At 36.4% G+C, this 19,543-nt stretch overlaps 1 protein-coding gene across 13 annotated transcripts in view; it reads left to right on the forward strand.

The window, feature by feature from the left end:
* The window catches only part of EVI5 (ecotropic viral integration site 5), an 81,274-nt gene that overhangs the window by 12,761 nt on the left and 48,970 nt on the right, over positions 1-19,543 (forward strand). For 7 of the 13 annotated variants that reach the window (XM_054211450.1, XM_054211441.1, XM_054211440.1 and 4 more), the window contains 12 exons: positions 80-309; positions 4,224-4,413; positions 7,487-7,711; positions 8,740-8,814; positions 9,487-9,612; positions 9,956-10,099; positions 11,140-11,229; positions 11,343-11,440; positions 12,867-12,927; positions 14,846-14,899; positions 17,312-17,344; positions 17,906-18,052. In XM_054211450.1, coding sequence (XP_054067425.1) covers positions 161-309; positions 4,224-4,413; positions 7,487-7,711; positions 8,740-8,814; positions 9,487-9,612; positions 9,956-10,099; positions 11,140-11,229; positions 11,343-11,440; positions 12,867-12,927; positions 14,846-14,899; positions 17,312-17,344; positions 17,906-18,052 — 1,392 coding nt within the window. In that variant the 5' untranslated portion in view covers positions 80-160. Of the gene's footprint in view, positions 1-79; positions 310-2,474; positions 2,583-4,223; positions 4,414-5,637; positions 5,713-7,486; positions 7,712-8,739; positions 8,815-9,486; positions 9,613-9,955; positions 10,100-11,139; positions 11,230-11,342; positions 11,441-12,866; positions 12,928-14,845; positions 14,900-17,311; positions 17,345-17,905; positions 18,053-19,543 lie in introns of those variants that run through there. The other 6 variants (XM_054211445.1, XM_054211449.1, XM_054211447.1 and 3 more) reach the window with 5 other exon arrangements.

Genomic DNA, 19,543 nt, shown 5'->3' on the forward strand with positions numbered 1-19,543 from the left:
GTTCAGTGCAGCAGGTTTACTGGAAGAAAAGTTATTAAAAAAAGATAATTATTGCATCCTCTTCTTTTTGTCATCACAGGTGGCGACAGACAAGGTTGCAGGAAAGCTGAGCTCTACTCTCTCATGGGTGAAGAACACTGTATCGCACACCGTCAGTCAAATGGCCAGTCAGGTGGCAAGTCCATCTGCCTCATTACACACTACATCCTCCTCTACCACTCTGTCTACACCCGCGTTATCACCCTCCTCACCAACACAGCTGAGTCCTGACGACTTAGAATTACTTGCTAAACTTGAGGAACAGAACAGGTGAATGGAAAAGTTTTTGGTCTTCAAAGTATAGTAATGAGACTAGAATTGGTTTATTGCAATTTCACCATAGAGGCTCTTAGAGAAGGGTTAGGTAAAACTTCATGGCACAACATCTCAATTTCAAGGCTCCAAGGCTTAAGAACCTGTGTTCTTGTTCTGTGTTTTTAAAAGCTTTTTTTTTTTTGTGGAACTGTAAAAGGTGTGTTTCTCTCCTGCTTTTACAGGATTGTTTATAGCTGCCTCTAATCCTAAGAATGTACACTGCAGCCATGTGGTTTTCAGTGTCCCATTTCATAGAATTGTTCAGGTTGGAAAAGACCAAGATCATTGAGTCCAACCGTATTTAAAATAGAGAATCTCAGGGAACAAACTTTCATATAACCTTACGTTCTTACATCAAAATTGTCATTTCCATTAGCTATTTGAAATTTTAAAGATTTCTGAATTCCATTCCCCACTTTTACTAAGGTCTGTCTTTCTGCTCTATAACCTGCTCTGTTTAGAGATGGAACAGTGTTCACCAATCTTTATTTGCAAGAAATAGTAGATGCATCCTGCTGTTACTGCAAGGTGGCTGATACATAATGTCTTAATTTAATGAAAAGTAAATTCCTAATTAGTCTTTTCTGTTAATCCTGTTTGTGTTTTTTTTTAATACAGTGAGCAACTGTTTTCTTGGCAGCCTTTCCATGAGTATAAATTTATCTGTTCCATCTACCGTTCAGGATGAAACTTTCAGTTGGATCCGTTGCTCTTGATGTGCACAGTGATTGCAAATTGGCAGTGTTACTAAGAAATAAAATTGGACTGTATGATTTCTTAATGTTGAATTTCCAGAACCCATAGTTACTTGCAGTCTTGAGGCAGGACTTCTTGCAGAATTTGGTTGTATTTGACAAGGCTGTTTCAGACTGCAAAGGAGAACTTGAGCTCCAAATAGGTTTTAGACTTAGCAGATAGCTGCAGGGCTTTGCCTGCTGAAGATTGCAGTCCCTTGTGCGGTAGTGAAGTGCAGAGTTTGATTGTTTAGCTCAAACTAGCTTCTGTTCCAGCTTCTGCTAGCGTGCTGGACTTTGCACTGAGGCAGTTGAGGTACTTGGGGCTTTTCTACCCTGCTGATTTAGTTATGGGGGTAGGAACTTTCAGTAGAGAAGAGTCACTGGGAGGAGGTGGGGCTAATGCCATTGTGTCACCTGGCATGTCTTGTGTTTGTATTCTACAGCCTGACAGCAAAACAACTTACAGGGAATTTGTTAGTCTGGTTCTTGACCAAGAATGGAAGGCAGCTTCTAGAACCACCTCATCCTCCTTTCCTTCTGGTTTATGGAATTGTCTCTCCTTCAAAGATTAACTATATATTTAATTTTTGCTGTGCTAGTAGCAAATGTAAATTTATCAAAAGGAGAGAAAGAATGCTTTTAAGAAAGTTAATTTGCATTTAATCTGAGGCATTCTGCTCTGTTCATGACTAAATGACTAGCTTTTATTTGAAAAGCAGTAATATCTGTTCTTTGGACTGCTTATCTGTGTTGGAGTGCAATGTCTTTACGTCTAGAGTGATCTCACTAAGCCCCGCAGTTAGACTAGTTTACTTGTTGAAGGAAGAATGTGAGCTTGGGCTTGCTAGCCTTTCTTTTTCAAGTCAGCTTTCTTCATTTAGTAAATAAGTTAGCAAATCCTGTCTGGCTTTAGTTTTAGCCAGACCTGTTTCTCAATCCCACAGTAGTCTTCTGTGTGAATTCTAATTAGAGGCTATTTTATCAAGTCTACCTTTTCTCATGAGATACTACACTTTAATACAGAAATTTGATGCTCTGGCTACGCTGGATGCACTGTAGTTTCAGAACAGTTTGAATCTGCATTTTAGCACAGTTGCACTTTGTTGACAAGGAATTGTATTCTGAACACAGGGAACTGTTCTTCTTTCAGCTTGCTGGAAGAATTGCTGGTGATGGATGTTTTTAAAGGTTTCCTTTTCATTGCTGGCTTTTATCTTAAGGAGAATATGAATTAGTTAAACAGCTAGAAGTAGAAAGAACTCAATTTGTATCAAGCTATGTCTTGTAGCATTCTGTAATCCAATTATACTGGAAGTCCCCTCAGAATAACAAGGCAGCTTGGTCCAGAGTCCTGGTGGAGCTGTTTGGCATTAGTAAATCATTTATTAAAGTTTTAGGTGAAAGAAAACAGTGACCAAATGCCACAGAACTTGCTACTTACTGTAAAAAGAACTTCCCGTTTTCAAATCTAAGGACAATGAGTTTATTCAGGTAAGGTCAAATTACAGAAACTTAGCATAGCTTCTATAGAAAGCTGTGAAAATGGAAAGTGACTAGTTAGAGCCTTGTTTTTTATAATTGTAATGTTTATTCTGTGCTTGTTTACTTTGAATTTGATCTTTAGGCACTGTCTCAGATTGAGAGGAGGAGTTCGAAACCATGAATTTTCATTATGGATCAGTATAGGCTAGGTTTCTAAACATTAAAAATAATCTTTTTTTAAAATTTTTTCCTCAAAACAAGATTTTCTTCATTCCCTTAATATGGACTAAATTAAAACTGGTCTTGAAAAAGCTGCTTTTCTTTTTCAAAAGCACTACTATTTAACCCTTTTCCAAACAAAATACTGCTTCAGAGCCTGTTCTTGTTTTCGTGAGTTAAATTTCTTTTTTTCCCCCCTAACTTCCATAAGCAGCAGTAGGTGAAAGCTGGGAATAGGGGAAGCTAGTATAAATATCTCTATCGTAGCAGACATCTTAAAAATTGTCGGTATGCTGAGATTCGTGTACAATCTCAGGAACAATATAACTCAGGTTATAATTTACTAAATATCTAAAACTGAACCTGACCTTGCTGAGATGCTGGGGGGGTGTTGGCTTTTGTGCAGGTGCATTGAAAAATTATTCAACTAGGTCACTCTGATGTTGGAATTCTTGCAAGTTAAAACACAAATGAAACTCTTAATATGGCAAAACACTTTTTCAAGTTAGTCTTAATTCTTGGTCTTACCTAACATGTGGTCTAAAAAAAATTTCCCCCTGCTTGTGAGGCTCAATATTTGTTGATGATAAACAAATCATGCCTTCTTGCCCAGAATTCTCAGCTGCTTGCAATATTGATGGCCATAGCAACCAGCTAACAGGGAGGTCTTGTCAGCGACTTGCCCAGCACTTGGTACATCTTTATGTATACGTTGTTCCCTGATAACCCCCAAAGTTGTCACATCTGACCACCAGGCTTTAATTACACATTCATTAGCTATACTAACCATTTTTGTTGCCTGGTCCTTATTCCTTAGGTCTGAGATTTTTCTCGTGCATTTAAAAAACACCATGCTGATTTGTGAGTAGTTGTCAGCAAATGTCAGGTGTTTTAAAATTGCTCCAGGTTATAATTATTCTGTCTGTATTTACACTTTCAATTTAAAAAAAAAAGTGCAATCAGGTCATCTTTAAGGAGGCTAATTCTTTGTCTTTTCTTTAAAATTACTGTCTCTTTTGCAGTACTGTAATTGAGAATATTTTAACATTCTTATGTTCTCTTTGTCAGGCTGATGCACACCAGCTGTGGGGTTTTTTTGCTAGTAAAATCATGAGACCACAAAACACTTGTATCTTACATTTCTTAATGCTGTTGATGCATGATGTGGCATTTTTATCTGTTTCTTAAAAGGCTGCAATGTGAGCTGTTCTTTTGTCTGCAGAATCACTTGAGATCTTAAGAAGAAACAGTAAAGTAGACCAGTTTTTCTTTCCAAATTTAGTACAAATGGATGTTGGAAACCGTTCCACTGAACCTTTGGGTGCATTCTTTGTAAAGAGGTTGGAAGAACTGATTTCTAAACAAACAATTAATAGTGTGGTCCTGTGATTAGAAGAACTTGAATTTGTTTTTTGTGTGCTTTCTTTGCAGACTCTTGGAAACAGATAGCAAATCCTTGCGATCAGTAAATGGGTCAAGAAGAAATAGTGGATCTTCTCTTGTATCTAGTTCATCAGCTTCTAGCAATCTCAGCCATCTTGAAGAAGACTCATGGATCCTGTGGGGGAGGATTGTGAATGAATGGGAAGATGTACGGAAAAAGAAAGAAAAGCAAGTTAAGGTAGTAGTTGGACACTATTTTTTAGGATATATTTGTAATGTGATATAAGTGATACTGTTTTATCTTCCTGTTGGTCTTGGTTTTTTTAAGATAAATATGCAACAGAAGCTTCCAGTTGAATCTGCTTCCATCCTTAAGTCTTAGTGCTTTCTATGTATCTGTTACCAGACTCTGGTAATGGTTTTGCCCAGGAAGTCTCTTATTGAAAACAAGATGCATTTATTGTATCTTGAATACTAAAGCTTTCAGTCTACCTCTAGTGAGAGATTCCCACAAATATAGGGAATACTTGCTTCACGATTCCAAAATGGAATTACCGAAAACCCATTTAAGGCCATCTGATAGCTGGATGCTATGATTCTTTCCCACTGAGCAGCTGTCTCTTTAAAGCATTCTTATTAGAAGAGCTAATAATTCGACTGTATGAGGCTCTGATGAGTTTAGTTTTTTTGTGCATGCCAAGTGTGCTGACCCCAGGGATGACCTTAAGCGGAAGAACACGTACTTTCTAAATTCGGAGTTGATGGGACAAACTTTGACTAGCGTGTATCCAGTCTGGGTTAGCCGTGGGCGTGTACAGAAGTGGAATTCAATTACACTTTAAATTCAAACTAAAAAGTATCTAGGGCATTTGAACATGGCATTTGCCATGTTTCAGAGCCAGCAAGTACAGCAGCGTGGGATTTTTTTTGTAGGCAAGTCTGTTCTGCTTTGGTTCTTTATTGACTCTAGTCTGTAGTTTTATGTGCAGAATACAAATTTCAGGGTCTTTTGAGCAAGTTTGAAATGTGTGTGTATGAATAGGTTGTGGGAAGGCAGAACAATGGGGTAAAGTAAAGTATCTTTTATGTGAAGCAGTTGTGAAGAGAACATGACTTGAGAGAGGAAACAAGGGAAGAAAATGAATTCAAGACTTCCTGCTTGCATAGGGAAAACAGTTTTTGGAAAGGTGTTCCCAAAAGGCTGTGAAAAGAAGGCCACGTGAACCTGGCAAGAGAAAGCAGAAGTGAGATGGTAATAAGTAGACAGAGTTCATTTGAACTGCCAGTATTTGAATATTTTAAAGCATCACGAGTATCACTTGTTTTTACAGCTGGCCAAGTATAATTTGGGGAGTATTTGGCTAACTTTCAGTAAATATTTAATTATATTGCTAGTGAGTTTTCCTTTGCTGGTTAAGTAATCCTCAATTTTTTTGTTTGTTTTTGTTTTGTTTGTGGAAAGTCAGCCTAAACTGTCATTCTGCATTTACGATGGAATACCAGAACATGCATACCTATTTCCTGACTGTGCCAGGAGGTATGACTTTGGCAGCATAGGTATCTTTTTGTCTTGGCTGTAAAAGCTGGTCTTAAGTTATTAGATACCTAGTAAGTTTTTTAAGTTTTAGACCTAGGTGTATATACCTTCCTGCATAGGTGATATGCTTCATCCTTATGTCTTTTGATACACTTCAGAACTTCCTTCCTGGTTATGGAGGGATTCTGAAGGATGACGTAAGTCCTGCTTTCCAGTGTGCATAATATTGTGTAGAATAGCACCATTTTAGTGCTGCTAAGGTGTGTTTTCCTGCTGTTCCTTCAGGATTCTTGGAGGCATTAACCTTGTTATTTTGTCAAGCAAATGCGTGGTATCTTTAAGCAAGAAACCACTTGCTAATGTTATTAGTAGCCATGGAGCCTTTAGGATGACTGATGTGCAGTCTGGTAGTGTGTTGTTGACAAATGATAGCTCATCTAGAGACAGATGTGGAAAGCTGATGTGTTGGGGTGGTTGTCTCGGAGTTGGAAATCTTTTAGGGAATAACACAGGTGTTATGGTTGTGTTATAGACAGGACAAATAGTTGGGGTGGCATTACTAGCATGATCGTGAAGAAGGCTGGAGATCTTAGGGATATGAGAAAATTGAGGTCAGTGATGCAAAACTCCTGCAGTAGAGTTCAAGCTTAACAAAAACAAAACTTGAAAGCAGGAGTCTGTTTAGAAGTTGTAACTGTTGCATTAATTAATCTTAGTTTGGAGAAGTAGGAGAAATATTTGGAGCAAGCAGGAAAAAGAGGAAGCTTTGCAAAATAGGAGATACCTCTGGCTTCAGAATAAATACTAGTGAAAGAAGCTATCCTTTAGGAGACAGAATACTTGATAACAGTTCTTAAGGCACAAAAATTATTAAAGGAACTCTCTTGTCTTGAAGTGACAATCTTCTAGGTCAGACTGATCCTAATTGCAGAAAGTACCACTAAGACAATCTGTGTACTTCCTGACTCGTGCTTTTTTTCTCACTTTTCAGATCAAGCAACAAGGCTACTTTCTGCTTGTGCTTTCTGAAAAGCACCAGATTCTTAGATCTATTGATCTGGAAAGGTTTGAATTGTGTAATACCTAGCTGATCTTTTTTATTTTTTTGTTAGGGAAGATAAAGTAAATTTAGTTAATTCAGTAGATGTAAACTTAAGGTTTTCTTCATCCGGTGTCTGAAACTACATTTAAATACTTTTTTAAAAGAGAACTGGGAAATACTGGCACACCAGAGAAATTAGACACAACTTGTCAAGTTTGTCAGATGACTTCTGATAGTAGTACTGTGCAGTACTTTTTGTTCCAGTTGTCTGTGCTGCAGTTAGTTTCACTTCTTATCATTTGCCTGTCTTGGAAACAATTTTTAATTGGTGATTTCTTATATCTCCGTCACTACAAATATAATTAAGGGTGTTATCTTCAGGTAATCTTTTGTGAATATAAAAATATCTGTATTAAAATCTGGCTCATGGGAGTTCTTGTTTAAAATTACTTGAATATTCTGGTTTTGAGTAGCTTACTATGAATAGGGGTCTACTTTCATTAGCTAATTTAGCCACTAAAAATGATTCTGATTCTTCTTGCTTTTGTTAGCTGACAATCTATTAGACTAAAACTGAGGTTTACACATCATAAACTATATGATTGGTTTGTGACATGATGTAAACATTCTCTGAAGTTGTGAGGAACTTTAATATGTTGAAGCGTTTTATTCTCTAGGCTTATTTTTATAATTTCAGGAAATAAGATGAATTTGTGTCTCTTTGTGCTTCAGGAGCTTGTTCGAAAAGGGATACCTCATCATTTCAGAGCAATTGTGTGGCAACTCTTGTGCAGTGCTCAAAGCATGCCAATTAAGGATCAGTATTCAGAGCTTTTGAAAATGACATCTCCTTGTGAGAAATTAATAAGAAGGGACATTGCTAGGACATACCCTGAACACGATTTTTTTAAAGAAAAAGACAGCCTTGGACAGGAGGTCTTGTTCAATGTAATGAAGGTAAGTCAGTATTTCAGACCTTGAAAATACATTAGGAAGAATGTGCAAAAAATTTTGGAAAATAATTTGCCTTGTATATGGTGAACTTGCATCAGTTTCATGTGTTCAAGTTTTTTTTAAACTTACTCCACTTGACACAAATGGTTTAACAAATTACACTCCAGTTACAGATACAGCTTTCAAATGTGGTATTCCTATAGTTGATGGTTTTACTTCATAAGAGATTAAAAAAAAACTTAGTAAGTTTGCATTAAAACAGTCACATGCTCAATGCTGGTAGTATAATGGAATAAAGTGTGCCATGAAGTAAACAAAACAATGCTGACCAAGGCAAAACACTATAAATCAGAACTCCATTCAGTTTTCAAGTGTTTCTGAACCTGCAAGAGGTAGCAGCAAATGGCAGGTAGAAGCTGATGTGCAGTTGTTGCAGTACCCAAGCAGAAAATTAGAATCCCACCATAAAATTAAGTTTTGCATTATTTTGTCTTCATTTTACTGGAGCTTAAATTTTCAAAGACAGTCTTTTCCATACAATGTAGTTTCAACAATAAGTTGTCAGGCTTCCAAATCACAGTAACTTCCATAACTCTAAAATGAAGATGTAATATGCATGGGGATCACTGCACTTCCTCCACCTGTAAATAAACCTGCAGCATATAATTTTTCTGAAAAGAACTGTTGTTTCTTTGTCTGGTTTGTCTCCTATAAAAGTAGTGACCTTGTGCAGTTTGTATGCCAGCTGTCTCTCTTATCTTTGTCAAATTCCTGTAGTTGAAAACTGCACGTATTTTTTTTCGTATGCTTAGTTTTAGCTTTGTAGGCTAACAGAGAGCAGAGTTCATACCACTTTGTAGCAGCAGGTAGCAACTAGATTATCTGACTAAAACTTCTGAATAGAATGTCTGTCCTCACTGGATTTGAGAGAGGAAGAGTAAGTTATTATCAAAATAACGGCATGAACTATGATTACTTTTTATGGCTAATGAGGCTTTAATTGTTGAGAGTCTTAAAACTTTATTTCCCAGGCTTATTCTTTGGTGGATCGTGAGGTTGGATACTGTCAAGGAAGTGCTTTTATTGTTGGATTACTGCTTATGCAGGTAAACATGATGTTAAAAATATGTGAACCTTTAAAATCCCTGCTAGAATGCATAATATATCATGGTGGTTTATTGGGAATTTCTATAAAGGTTTTCCTTCGTCATTTTGTTACAATGGAATTGTCAAGGGCACCTGTTTACTCTGCAAATCAAATGAGACTTACTCTCTGTGCTTCTATTTGCCAAGAAGATACTGTCTTTGAGTGGGAGAATACATTTATGTCTCAGAGCAAAGATAGGATTGCAGACTTGCAAGCTATTTTGGTGAATGCTGTTTCAACTATTAACGAACTTCTTGTTTAAATTCTATTGCACTGAATCTCCTCAGAGTTCAAATGGAACTTCACAGTTAATTTGATAATCTTAAAGCTGCCTTTGTATTATTGCCTTTTGTTTTATGACAAAGCAGACCTCCATTTCAGTTTAGAAATCACTTGATAGAATTCCCCATATACAGAAGTTTTTTACAGTAATTGGTTATAAATCCCGTTTAAAAAAAACCAACAAACCAACCAAAACCCAACAAAACCAACCAACCAAAAAAACCCAAAACACCCCTACTACACGCACACACGCATGCAGAAGAAACCCCCAAACCTTCCCAGGCACTTACTCTGATCTATCCGTACGTTTGTCTGGAGGTTTCACTGTGCTTTTTTATTTTTAATATAGATGCCAGAAGAAGAGGCATTCTGTGTGTTTGTTAAATTAATGCAAGATTACAGACTACGAGAACTCTTTAAACCAAGCATGGCTGAACTGGGCCTTTGTATGTACCAGTTTGAATGCATGATACAGGTACACACAAAATCTATCAACTTTCTCTTCAGTAACTATTAATAAGCCCACTCTAGATTTGATTTGGGGATTTACAAACTTGTGACTTCCTACTGGAATCAGGAAGTGTTTTTGTAATCTGTGCGTTGCAGGGTAGTAGTGGCATAGGGCTTTCTGTACTGGGACTTCTGTTGCATGGTTCTTGATAATGATGGGCAATATCTTCCCTAGTCCTGTGTTACGAAGCTGCTGTCTGTACTAAATATCAATTATTTTCTTTTATGCAAAATTTGTCCAAAACATGGACACACTAAAATTACTAGCAGAAGCTTAATCTATTTTTTCCCTTCCTCTTATTTTCCAGGAGCATCTTCCGGAGCTTTATGTGCACTTTCAGTCTCAGAGTTTCCACACTTCTATGTATGCATCGTCATGGTTTTTAACTATATTCCTTACAACTTTTCCACTACCAGTTGCAACAAGAATATTTGATATCTTTATGTCTGAGGTAACTACTCAATACTCATATGATCCATTTCAAGAGTAGCTGTTAAAAGCAGTTATTTAGGTAGTGGTATAAATCCCATTATGATGGGCAAATCTCAAATAGTCTTGCTCTTTAGTCCTTACGCTTTTCAGATTATTTTGTAGGGGAAGATGTCTGTGTATGTAGTTTGTCAAGGAAGAGCAACTACATCTTTGCATGTAGACACTGTATGCAACTTTGTACTCTAAGCCTGTTGAAGAGTTACCAAATCTGTCAGTTCTGGATGCAATGCAAAAGCATTGCATACAACAGGGACATCAGTTTCTCAGTATTATTATAAGTTTGGGGTGGAAAGTAATGCTGCTTTCAGGCAAAGTTGAGGGTCTATGGGGATATGCAGGCCAAGAGGAGGGAGTGTTGCTACTTTTATTGTCCAGATGATGAACAGTAGCCAAAGAAATTTATGGAATTACTCAGGGTCACTATCATGAAGACGCCTCAGTTGTGTTTAGAATTAGAGCTGTGTGGGATTGTAACTGGTAACAAACCAAAGCTTATGGTCCATTTATGCTTTTTCTCTGCAGTCATCTCTTGGAAAATAGTAAGTCAAAGGTGGATCCTTTCAGCTTACACTCAAGAATGTCTGAGATAGTATATACTGAGTGAGACATTCCCTTCTGTCTGTTTAAATAGTTTAACTGCATTTTACCATGTCTGAAATTAAAATGGCTTTTTTTGAGATGTACCTGGGGTTTTTTGAATGAGATATATTTAAAATGTTTGATAAAGCTGACATAGGAAACACCTGTCACTCAAGATTTTTTTACCTCAGCCCTAGTCTCTCTGAGGAGGGGGTCTGGCATCAGGACAAATAGCCGGACCACTTGTCCTTGGGACAAAATAAGAAACCCAGAATCAATTTGTCAAGAGGTTTTTCAGAAACTTTTTGTTTCTTTGAGAAACTAGGGTGAGATTTCCATTATTGGTAAATAGCAGAATCATTCTGTACTGTTGACAATGCCATAAATAACTATTGGCTATTTCTTAACTTCTGTTTTCAGGGTTTAGAAATAGTATTTCGAGTAGGTTTAGCAGTACTTCAGATGAACCAAGCAGAATTACTGCAACTTGACATGGAAGGAATGTTACAGGTAAATTAATTTTATAATAATTGTAACAGATGTCTGAAATGTGTAGTGTGTGTGTATGTGTATTTCTTTGCAGCTATTAATTATATGTAATCTTGTGCTCTGATTGCTTTTAGCACTTTCAAAAGGTCATTCCACATCAGTTTGACAGTGGTCCAGACAAATTAATCCAAGCATCTTACCAAGTCAAATACAATGCAAAAAAGATGAAAAAGTAGGTATAACATATTTTGAGAAAATGGATTATACTGTTGCTGAGAGCTACTGTTTGTTTATCTTTAAAACTAGTTATTTGGTATTTCATTTTGATTTTTCCATATTTAAATTTTTTGGTGTTTTATACTATAAACAGTTAAAACTGAAGTTCTGTCTGCAAGAAAATTCTTCTGAAGCAGTATTTGCAGTTTTTTCTTAACTAGAATAAAGCTATATCTCATTTATAAAAATAACCTGAAAAGCTTTTAAAGAAACCTGCAAGTTATGGGGAATCACAACACTTCCGTAAACAGAATCTGAATAGAAAATTCAGTATGTATGGGGGGAGTAGCTTTGGGCGGGGGGGGAAGGATTGTTTGATTTTTTTTTTTTTTTTAGGGAGGGTGAAGCAGGTAAAGGAGATTAAACTTTATGATCTGGCCTAAATTCTTAAGACTTTAGTTCTCAGGAACTAGAAAAGTATTCACAGTGCTAAAGAGTATGTGTATGGTCAAGACTAGTGCTCTTCGAAATATAAATTGATGAAACTTTAAGACCATTAGTAATTGTAAAATAACTTTTGAAATCCCAAGCATAATGCTACTTTTTTTTTTAAAACATTAGTTGTATGTCTTCTCTTTTCTGCCTTTGGTAAATTATGTTTTGATAAGCCAAGCTGCACGTATTGTGCTTCTCCAGGATTAAGTTCAGAGATTCTCCAATTGGTTGTAATGTATTGTACTTCCGCTGTTCTTGTAGAGTGTGCTAGGGTCTTTCAGTTTGCATTTGTTGACCCCTCTGTCAGCAGCCTGTGACGAATGCTGTAGAGTGAGCAGTCTTCTCTAAAACAAGTAGTAACAAAGCTTTCAGGAAAAACATTTTCTCTGAAAGCCGATAAAAGCATATGTAGTTTAAAATCCTAGCATTCCGTGTCTAAACTTCCTTGGTTGCCTTCTGCAGAGGCATTGTTTATCTCTGCTTGTTTTTTTTTCTTGTTGCCAGCTTTTTCAATTGGGACAATTTTGTAGCTTGCTGGAGAGGGGACAAAATTGTTTTATATGTTTAAGATCTTTGTCTGAAATCTCTTTGCATCTTTTGTCTTCCAGGCTTTCCAAGCTGTGTTTTCTTTCGGCTGAATCTATTGAATTGATTATTGTATAATTACATTGAGTGGTTATTACAGAATAGGTCCAAATCATTGCCACTGTAAATGTATACAAGCAAGAACCTGCACTTCAGAGTGCAGGTTCATACCTACAAAAGTCTGTGTGTTTAAATTTCATGTCCAGTCTAAATATTTACAGGAGTGCATTTCAAGTGGCCACTTAAACAGAGGAAATATCAGTAATCTGTATCTCTATTCTACGGTTGTTTGTTAGGTATTACACCAACAAGTAAGTTATCTGCAATTTTTCTAATCATAACTTACTATTTCTAATTTTTAGGTTAGAAAAGGAATACACTACTATAAAGACAAAAGAAATGGAAGAACAAGTTGAAATTAAAGTAAGAGAGCCTCAACAGATATATTTATGGATCAGTTTAATTCCTAGGTGTGGGGTTATGTATTTGATCTGTATGTGTATCAGGACACATAACTGAGGTCCCCAAATTCTTTTCTTTCAGCATTTGTATTTGAGTTGTCTGTTCATAAAGGACACTTATGGTGAAATTAGAGACTTCTGGTGGACATCTAAAGAAAAATCTTTGGACGCCTGCTGTACTTAGTTTTCATTATTTTCTGCTGACTAAAGCTTGATTACATATGGCCTTATTTACCAGAGGTTCCTAGTGTGTCGGTTTAGATGTAGGTGTCCCAGACAGGAGGTTTGTGAGACACGTGTTAAGATAGAGTTTGTCAGAATGTGTTTGAGTAGTTTATCATTGATTTTGAGTTCTTGATTTTTCTTATGCATTGGACCCAAGATTGAGGGTTTTCTGTCTGCAGTCACTGTTTCTTTTGGAGCTTCTGCAATTGATACATAATGAGGGAAAAAAACCACCCTGCGAGTGCAGTTTGTTTCCCTTTTATTAACTGACCTACTTCCTGTATGTACTTAATCACTGTATCTTTTTGCTTTTGTGACATAAGTAGGCTTTTGCTGTTTTTTTTCCCTTTTCGCATTTTTTTCACAGCATGGTGTTTGATATGGATTTGCTTCCTTGTGCCATGTTTTTAGCCAGTTCCATGAGAAAAGCCAATGGGAGAAATGATGGGCAAGTGTAGGATATAAAGCTTAGTAGAGGGAGTGAGGACAGCCTCCCTTCTTCCTATTCCACTGCTAGTCGTTTTGCCTTTCAGTATCAGTTTCTAAGGCATTGGCTCTTCAGAAAAATTCCGGGAGCACAAAGGTGCTCTGAGCTTTTTCAGGCCATTTGTAATTGTTGTAACAGGCAGCGAGGCAGGCAGCAGCATTAGGAACTGCTGTAATGGCATCTCAAATGAGAAAATTTGCAGGACTCAAATGACAGCTCTCTACAGAATAGGACAGAATAAAATCATTTGAAAGACAACTATAATTTTAGATTTTAGTATTTTAACTCCAAATCCTTCCCTGCTCCCCCTTCCCTCCCCCAAAAAACCAACACCCTAACAAAATCAAACAAACAAAAAAATCCAACAAAAAACCCCCAACCAACCAAACCCAGCAACCCAAAGCTGTCTGTTTCTAGGCCCTGCTTTGGGACCTTATATAAACCACTTCTAACATACTTGCTTCTGCTAAGAAGCTCTGCTGTTTCAGGGAGATGGAAAACAAGCACACTGAGTCTGTCTCTTAGCCTTGGCAGAATAAAGCATTACTGAACTGATATCCATGGCCCTATTCTTATGGATACAGATCTCTTCTATCTGAATGCTGACTGCTAAAATTTATAGGAAATGCAGGTAAAATATGCAATTCAGTACAATTCTTTCTCACTTCTGGGGTATCTGAGGTAAATAACTCAGTATAACCTTACAGATTAAAAAAATATTATTCTATATTTTAATGTAAATTATTGGGGGGAAAAAAGGAAGGAAACCTTGCAGCTATCTCATTAACCTGTCCTAGCGCAGGGAGTGTACTTTCATGTCCCTTAACCATGAAGACTGTGTCTGTCTCTGTTTGAGGAGGAGACTGTCAAGTCTAATGCGTGGTTAAGCCCTGTGGTTGACCTGCAGACATGCTGCTTTTCATCTAATGCAACACAGATGCTTTTGTATAACACGAGGCTTCTTCTCATCTTTGCTGTATCAAGCTGTTTAAACTCATCTTCTGGGTTAGTACATAATATAAAAGGATGTTAAAAAGGTCACTAATTATTTTTGTATTTATATTGATTTTCATAGATGTGATGAGATAAAAACGTTAGTTTGCTTGGCTTTTATCAGACTTTCAATTCATAACTTGAGAAATACAATTCTGAACCATTTACCTTTCAGAGGTTACGGACTGAGAATAGACTCCTAAAACAGCGCATTGAAACATTAGAAAAAGTAAGTATGTTGGTGATTAGATTTAATCTGTGTTAATTTATACTTAAATTGACAGCAATTGTATTATATGAAATGGGAATCTCAGAATTATAGCTTACTGTTTTTCCTGTTGATCTGTGGTGTTTACTAACATTCCTTAGCCAAATAGCATGGCAATGACAAAGCAATTAGGGTTGGTGCTTGCAAATGTTTAAGGTTGTTATGTCTGGCTCTTGGTGAATATGAAATCAAGCATTTTGACATACACAACTTTTGTTGTACTGTTTTCTTTCTAAATTAGAAGCATATGTTCAAAGTCCAGAAGACTACATGAAATAGTGGACTGCTTGGGTGGAAAAGAGGTTGTTGTGAGAGAATCCTCAGTTTTGAAAATCTGAAGTTGCTGGGTGTCTTTATGTAGGAGCAAAATGACAGACCTACCAATGACCAGAGGGAGATGAAGATGAAAGCAGATTATTCCATTGGTAGCGAATACAGCAGTAGAGGGGTGTTGCTGCAGCATTCACATTCAGTACAGAAAGTCTGCTGCCATTAATTTGTTTTGAATATTTGTAGCAATTATGGGTATGTGGGGGGGAGAATAACTTTTAAGATTTACTTATCACAGATTTAATCTGGAATAGAGTTTTGTTAGGCTTCTTTGTAACTGGATGTAATTTTAAAAGTATGCATTATAGCTGTTGTTGATACATTGCCAAGCCTTGGACAATGTTCTCCAATGGCCTCTCCTATATTCTGGTATCATGTTTCCTGTGATGGATTGCGTCTGAGCTTGTCTGCTCTAGAATGAACATTCTTGTCCATCTTAACCACAAACAGCAACTATCTTTCAACAAATGAAATCGAATGCTGTTTGCTGTTGCAAACAGTTGTTCTTGTTTCACGGGGAAGAAAATGGTAAAGATTCAACTTAAAGTCACAAAATTGAAAGATATCACACTTCAGATGTTAAATCCATTACAGTTCCTTGGAAAAACGGTCAATCTATGTCAAATTTGAATTAATTGATTTCTGAATTTAGTTTGGAAAAATGCATATAATGAGGACATATTGTGAAAGTTGTTACCAAAAATACAATTTTATAAACATCTCTGTTTCTAACACTGAAGTGCTGATAAAATTACCTGAAAAGAGCAGACTCTTTACAAGAAGTTTGAAGCTGTAGTGAATCACTTCAATGCTGTTGGCAAATTTCTAATAGTAAATATCCCTGTTTTATACTTAACTTGCAGAGGTTTGAAATCAGATTATTATTTTTATTATTAGGAATTCCATGATGAAGCGCCAGACGCTACTGCTTTTGCAAATTCTATACTTAAAACTTCAGAATTCACTTTCAGAGTATACTATTCTGACTGGAATTAGAACATTTCAAAATGGGAAAATATTATCTACTAATAAGAATTTCTGAAGATGCATCACAGCATCTGAAACATCATAAAGTGTGAACAAACACATTGTGTTGGAAATCTATTTTTATTTTAAAATATTTTTTTTCATCCTAACCTATATGATTTAGTTGCGATTTCCTTAGTGTACCTCGATGATAAACATCTGGCCTTAACTTCTGACTCATAGCTATTATCAACCAGTTTGAAACTTTAATTTTATTAAAAGTTCCAAGGACAAAGATGGTCTGCGAATAGATGTGTTCTCTGTTGTAGAATCTGCAAGAATTGAGTACTTTCAAGGGTGATAGAGGAGAAATTAATTAAATGTGCAACTTGGGTGGGGGGAAATGTAGTGCTTGTCAGTGTGCATAAATGAAAATTTCTTTCTTGCAAAACTTTGGCAAGGAAAGAGAATCTACGAACTGCTCAATTGGGTTTACTGCAAGAGTTCAGTAAAATAAAATACTACCTGTCATAGTTTAATTTTTCTACTTGTGTCTGTCGGTTTGCACCATTTAACTTTCCTGCTTCATCTTTTTGGAAGCTTTAGTTCTGCATGAATGCCTTGGTGCTTAGTGGAGTTTCCTTTGTGCTCAAATTATGCCTTCCTTTGATGTTGTGGATAGACCATAGACCACATCTTGCATCTATCTACTAGATCATATCAGATAATGTACCAGTAACTCTTGTTAATTAAGGAAGCAAGCCATTCAGATAAAAAAATACCCAGTCTCCTGTAGGCGAATTTTAAGTGTTACAGAAATCTGGCTTTGAGATCTTCTTGTGTCACAGATAGACTGTGTCAAATCTACTGCAGAGGAGGCTACTTCCTGGGACTTTCAGGCTGAGTTGTCTTAATTTATATGAAGAGTTGTTAACTTTGCAAAACGAGTTTGTACAGAAAATGGGTAGAATTTGGGCATTTTCTTTCTCTCAGCTCTTGTCTTTTTTGTAACTATTATCACCCCTTTGTGTTTTGGTTTTTCTTTTCCTTATTCCTATCTGAATTTTTCCTTTGTAGGAAAGTGCTTCCTTGGCAGATAGATTGATACAGGTATAGTCTTTTTAGTCTTTTTCTGTATGACTCTTCCTACTCTCATAAAACCCCCAAACTGCTTTAATGCATGCATATTTGCATGCTGTACTCTATCCCTGCCTTGCTGATTTGTAATAAATATAGAGCTAATATCTTGCTAGATGCTTGTTTAATTTTGTTTACTAAAAATGTCTAAACCCAATACCTGCACGCTATAATATTTTTTCATAGCCTAATGTAATTTTTGGTACAAATTCCTATGACGAATGGATTCTATGACACTATTAACACTGAAATTGAATATTGCGAGCTTAAATCTGTGCATGTACAACTGAGTAATACTGCATGGGAGGAATTTTATTGAATGCAAGTACGCAATTGTGCTTGCTAAACGTATGCTGAACTTTGTAATAAAGTACTAAAGCAGCTGTTCAGTACTACCTTGTCCTAAAACTTCTACCAATTGTACTCTATGCTGTATGCAAAACCAATCTGATGAAATAAGCAGCTAAGCATCACAAAGACAATCTTTCTTGGATTTGTCCTCAATTGCTTAAAAAAAATAAATTATGTCCTAAGGGACAAGTGACAAGGGCTCAGGAGGCTGAGGAAAACTACCTCATAAAACGGGAGCTGGCCACCATCAAACAGCAGAGTGATGAGGCCAATACTAAACTGGAGCAAGCTGAGAATACCATCAGGGAGCTCCAACAGCAGCAGCAATGGGTAAGGAGCCTGGCAGCACATCATCTCATCTTTTTCACTCATGTTTGTTTTACCTCATCACAACATGGTCTCTGTGCTGTCCTTGTAAATGCTTGTTCATTGTGATTTGCATTCTTAAAATTACACAAACTGGACTAAGTGATATTTTGGTCTGTTCTTACTGATAGATGAGATCCATAACCCTGGATAGATGCAAGTTATTAGTTTAGAGAAACAAAAAAAAAACAACACAAAAAAAACCCCAAACAAAAAACCATAATAAAATGTACCAAGCCAAAACCCCAACAACAACAGCAAAAAAAGCCATCACCACCAAAGAAATACTAACAAAAAACCACCCACAAAACCTTTGGTAGTTCCTAGTGATCTGAATCTAGCCATTGCATATTGTGTCACTCTGAATACTCAGATTTGAGAGTTGATTCATAATGCCTTTATCTAGCTTCTTATTTAAGTCAATTCTTTCCATATTGTTTCTCCTGTGTACCTATTTTTTTTTTTCCTAGCATGCTTAAATTTGCTGCTTGCAAAAATACAAGGGTATTGTTGCTGAGTTTAGAGCTGCAGGGCTTTACTAAAGGTGTTGGTTTATGTGCAGATAGAGCAGAAAAATAACTAGCAGCTCTATGTAGTCCTGTGTTTGTATGTACTATGTGTTTTGGGTAGTATAATGCGCAAGACTTCAGACTCTTACTGTGAGACTGAAGTTACTTTCTCCAAGCCATTTACAAAGCGCTCAGTGTCCTCTCTTGAGAGGGAGGGAAGCATTTTCAGGAGTCTTCACATGCTGAATAAATTGTGCACTAGCAGTATTGATGTGAATATGCTCATACTGTTTTTTAAGTAAGTGGTATCCAAGTACTTATCTGAAGCCCTGGGTGTTTTCAGGTGTACGAAATACAACTTTTTTAGAACTGCAGCTACTTACCAGATCCCTTACAGGCAAAAACCGAGTTTGTTTTATACATCTTCCACCAAAGCTCTGGAAATACTTGGATCCCTTCTTGGAAGGTGGAGATGAGACTTACTGTTAGACTGAAAAGAAATCGGAACTTAAATGCAACATTACATAAATAGTTTATTATGTCTGTTTAATGCATTTAAGTGTAAAAAAAGGTACATATTTTAGAATAGTTGCAAGGAATTATTGAGCTGTTACTCTGCAATGTGTAATGCTGTTTTTTTATTTAATTCAGCAATTTCTTTAGGGGAAAAAAATGAAGAAATTATAATTGGGAAGATAGGGATGTTCTAGCAATGCTTACCAAAATTTTAAGTATTGTTGTAATCTTTCAAGTGGAAATGAAATGAGAAATGTTTATAGACTTGATTAGCCAGATGTTTGCTGTCTGATTACAATAGTACAGATGCTTTTGGAATGTGTTTTTGGAGGCATTCATGTCACATACCTGTATTCAATTAAAAGTTACTAAAAGATACTAAAATGCTGTATTTATCTATTTCTTAATTGATGGGTAATATGAATTTTAA

Source organism: Rissa tridactyla, chromosome 8, assembly GCF_028500815.1.
Source record: "Rissa tridactyla isolate bRisTri1 chromosome 8, bRisTri1.patW.cur.20221130, whole genome shotgun sequence".
NCBI classification, from domain to species: domain Eukaryota; kingdom Metazoa; phylum Chordata; class Aves; order Charadriiformes; family Laridae; genus Rissa; species Rissa tridactyla.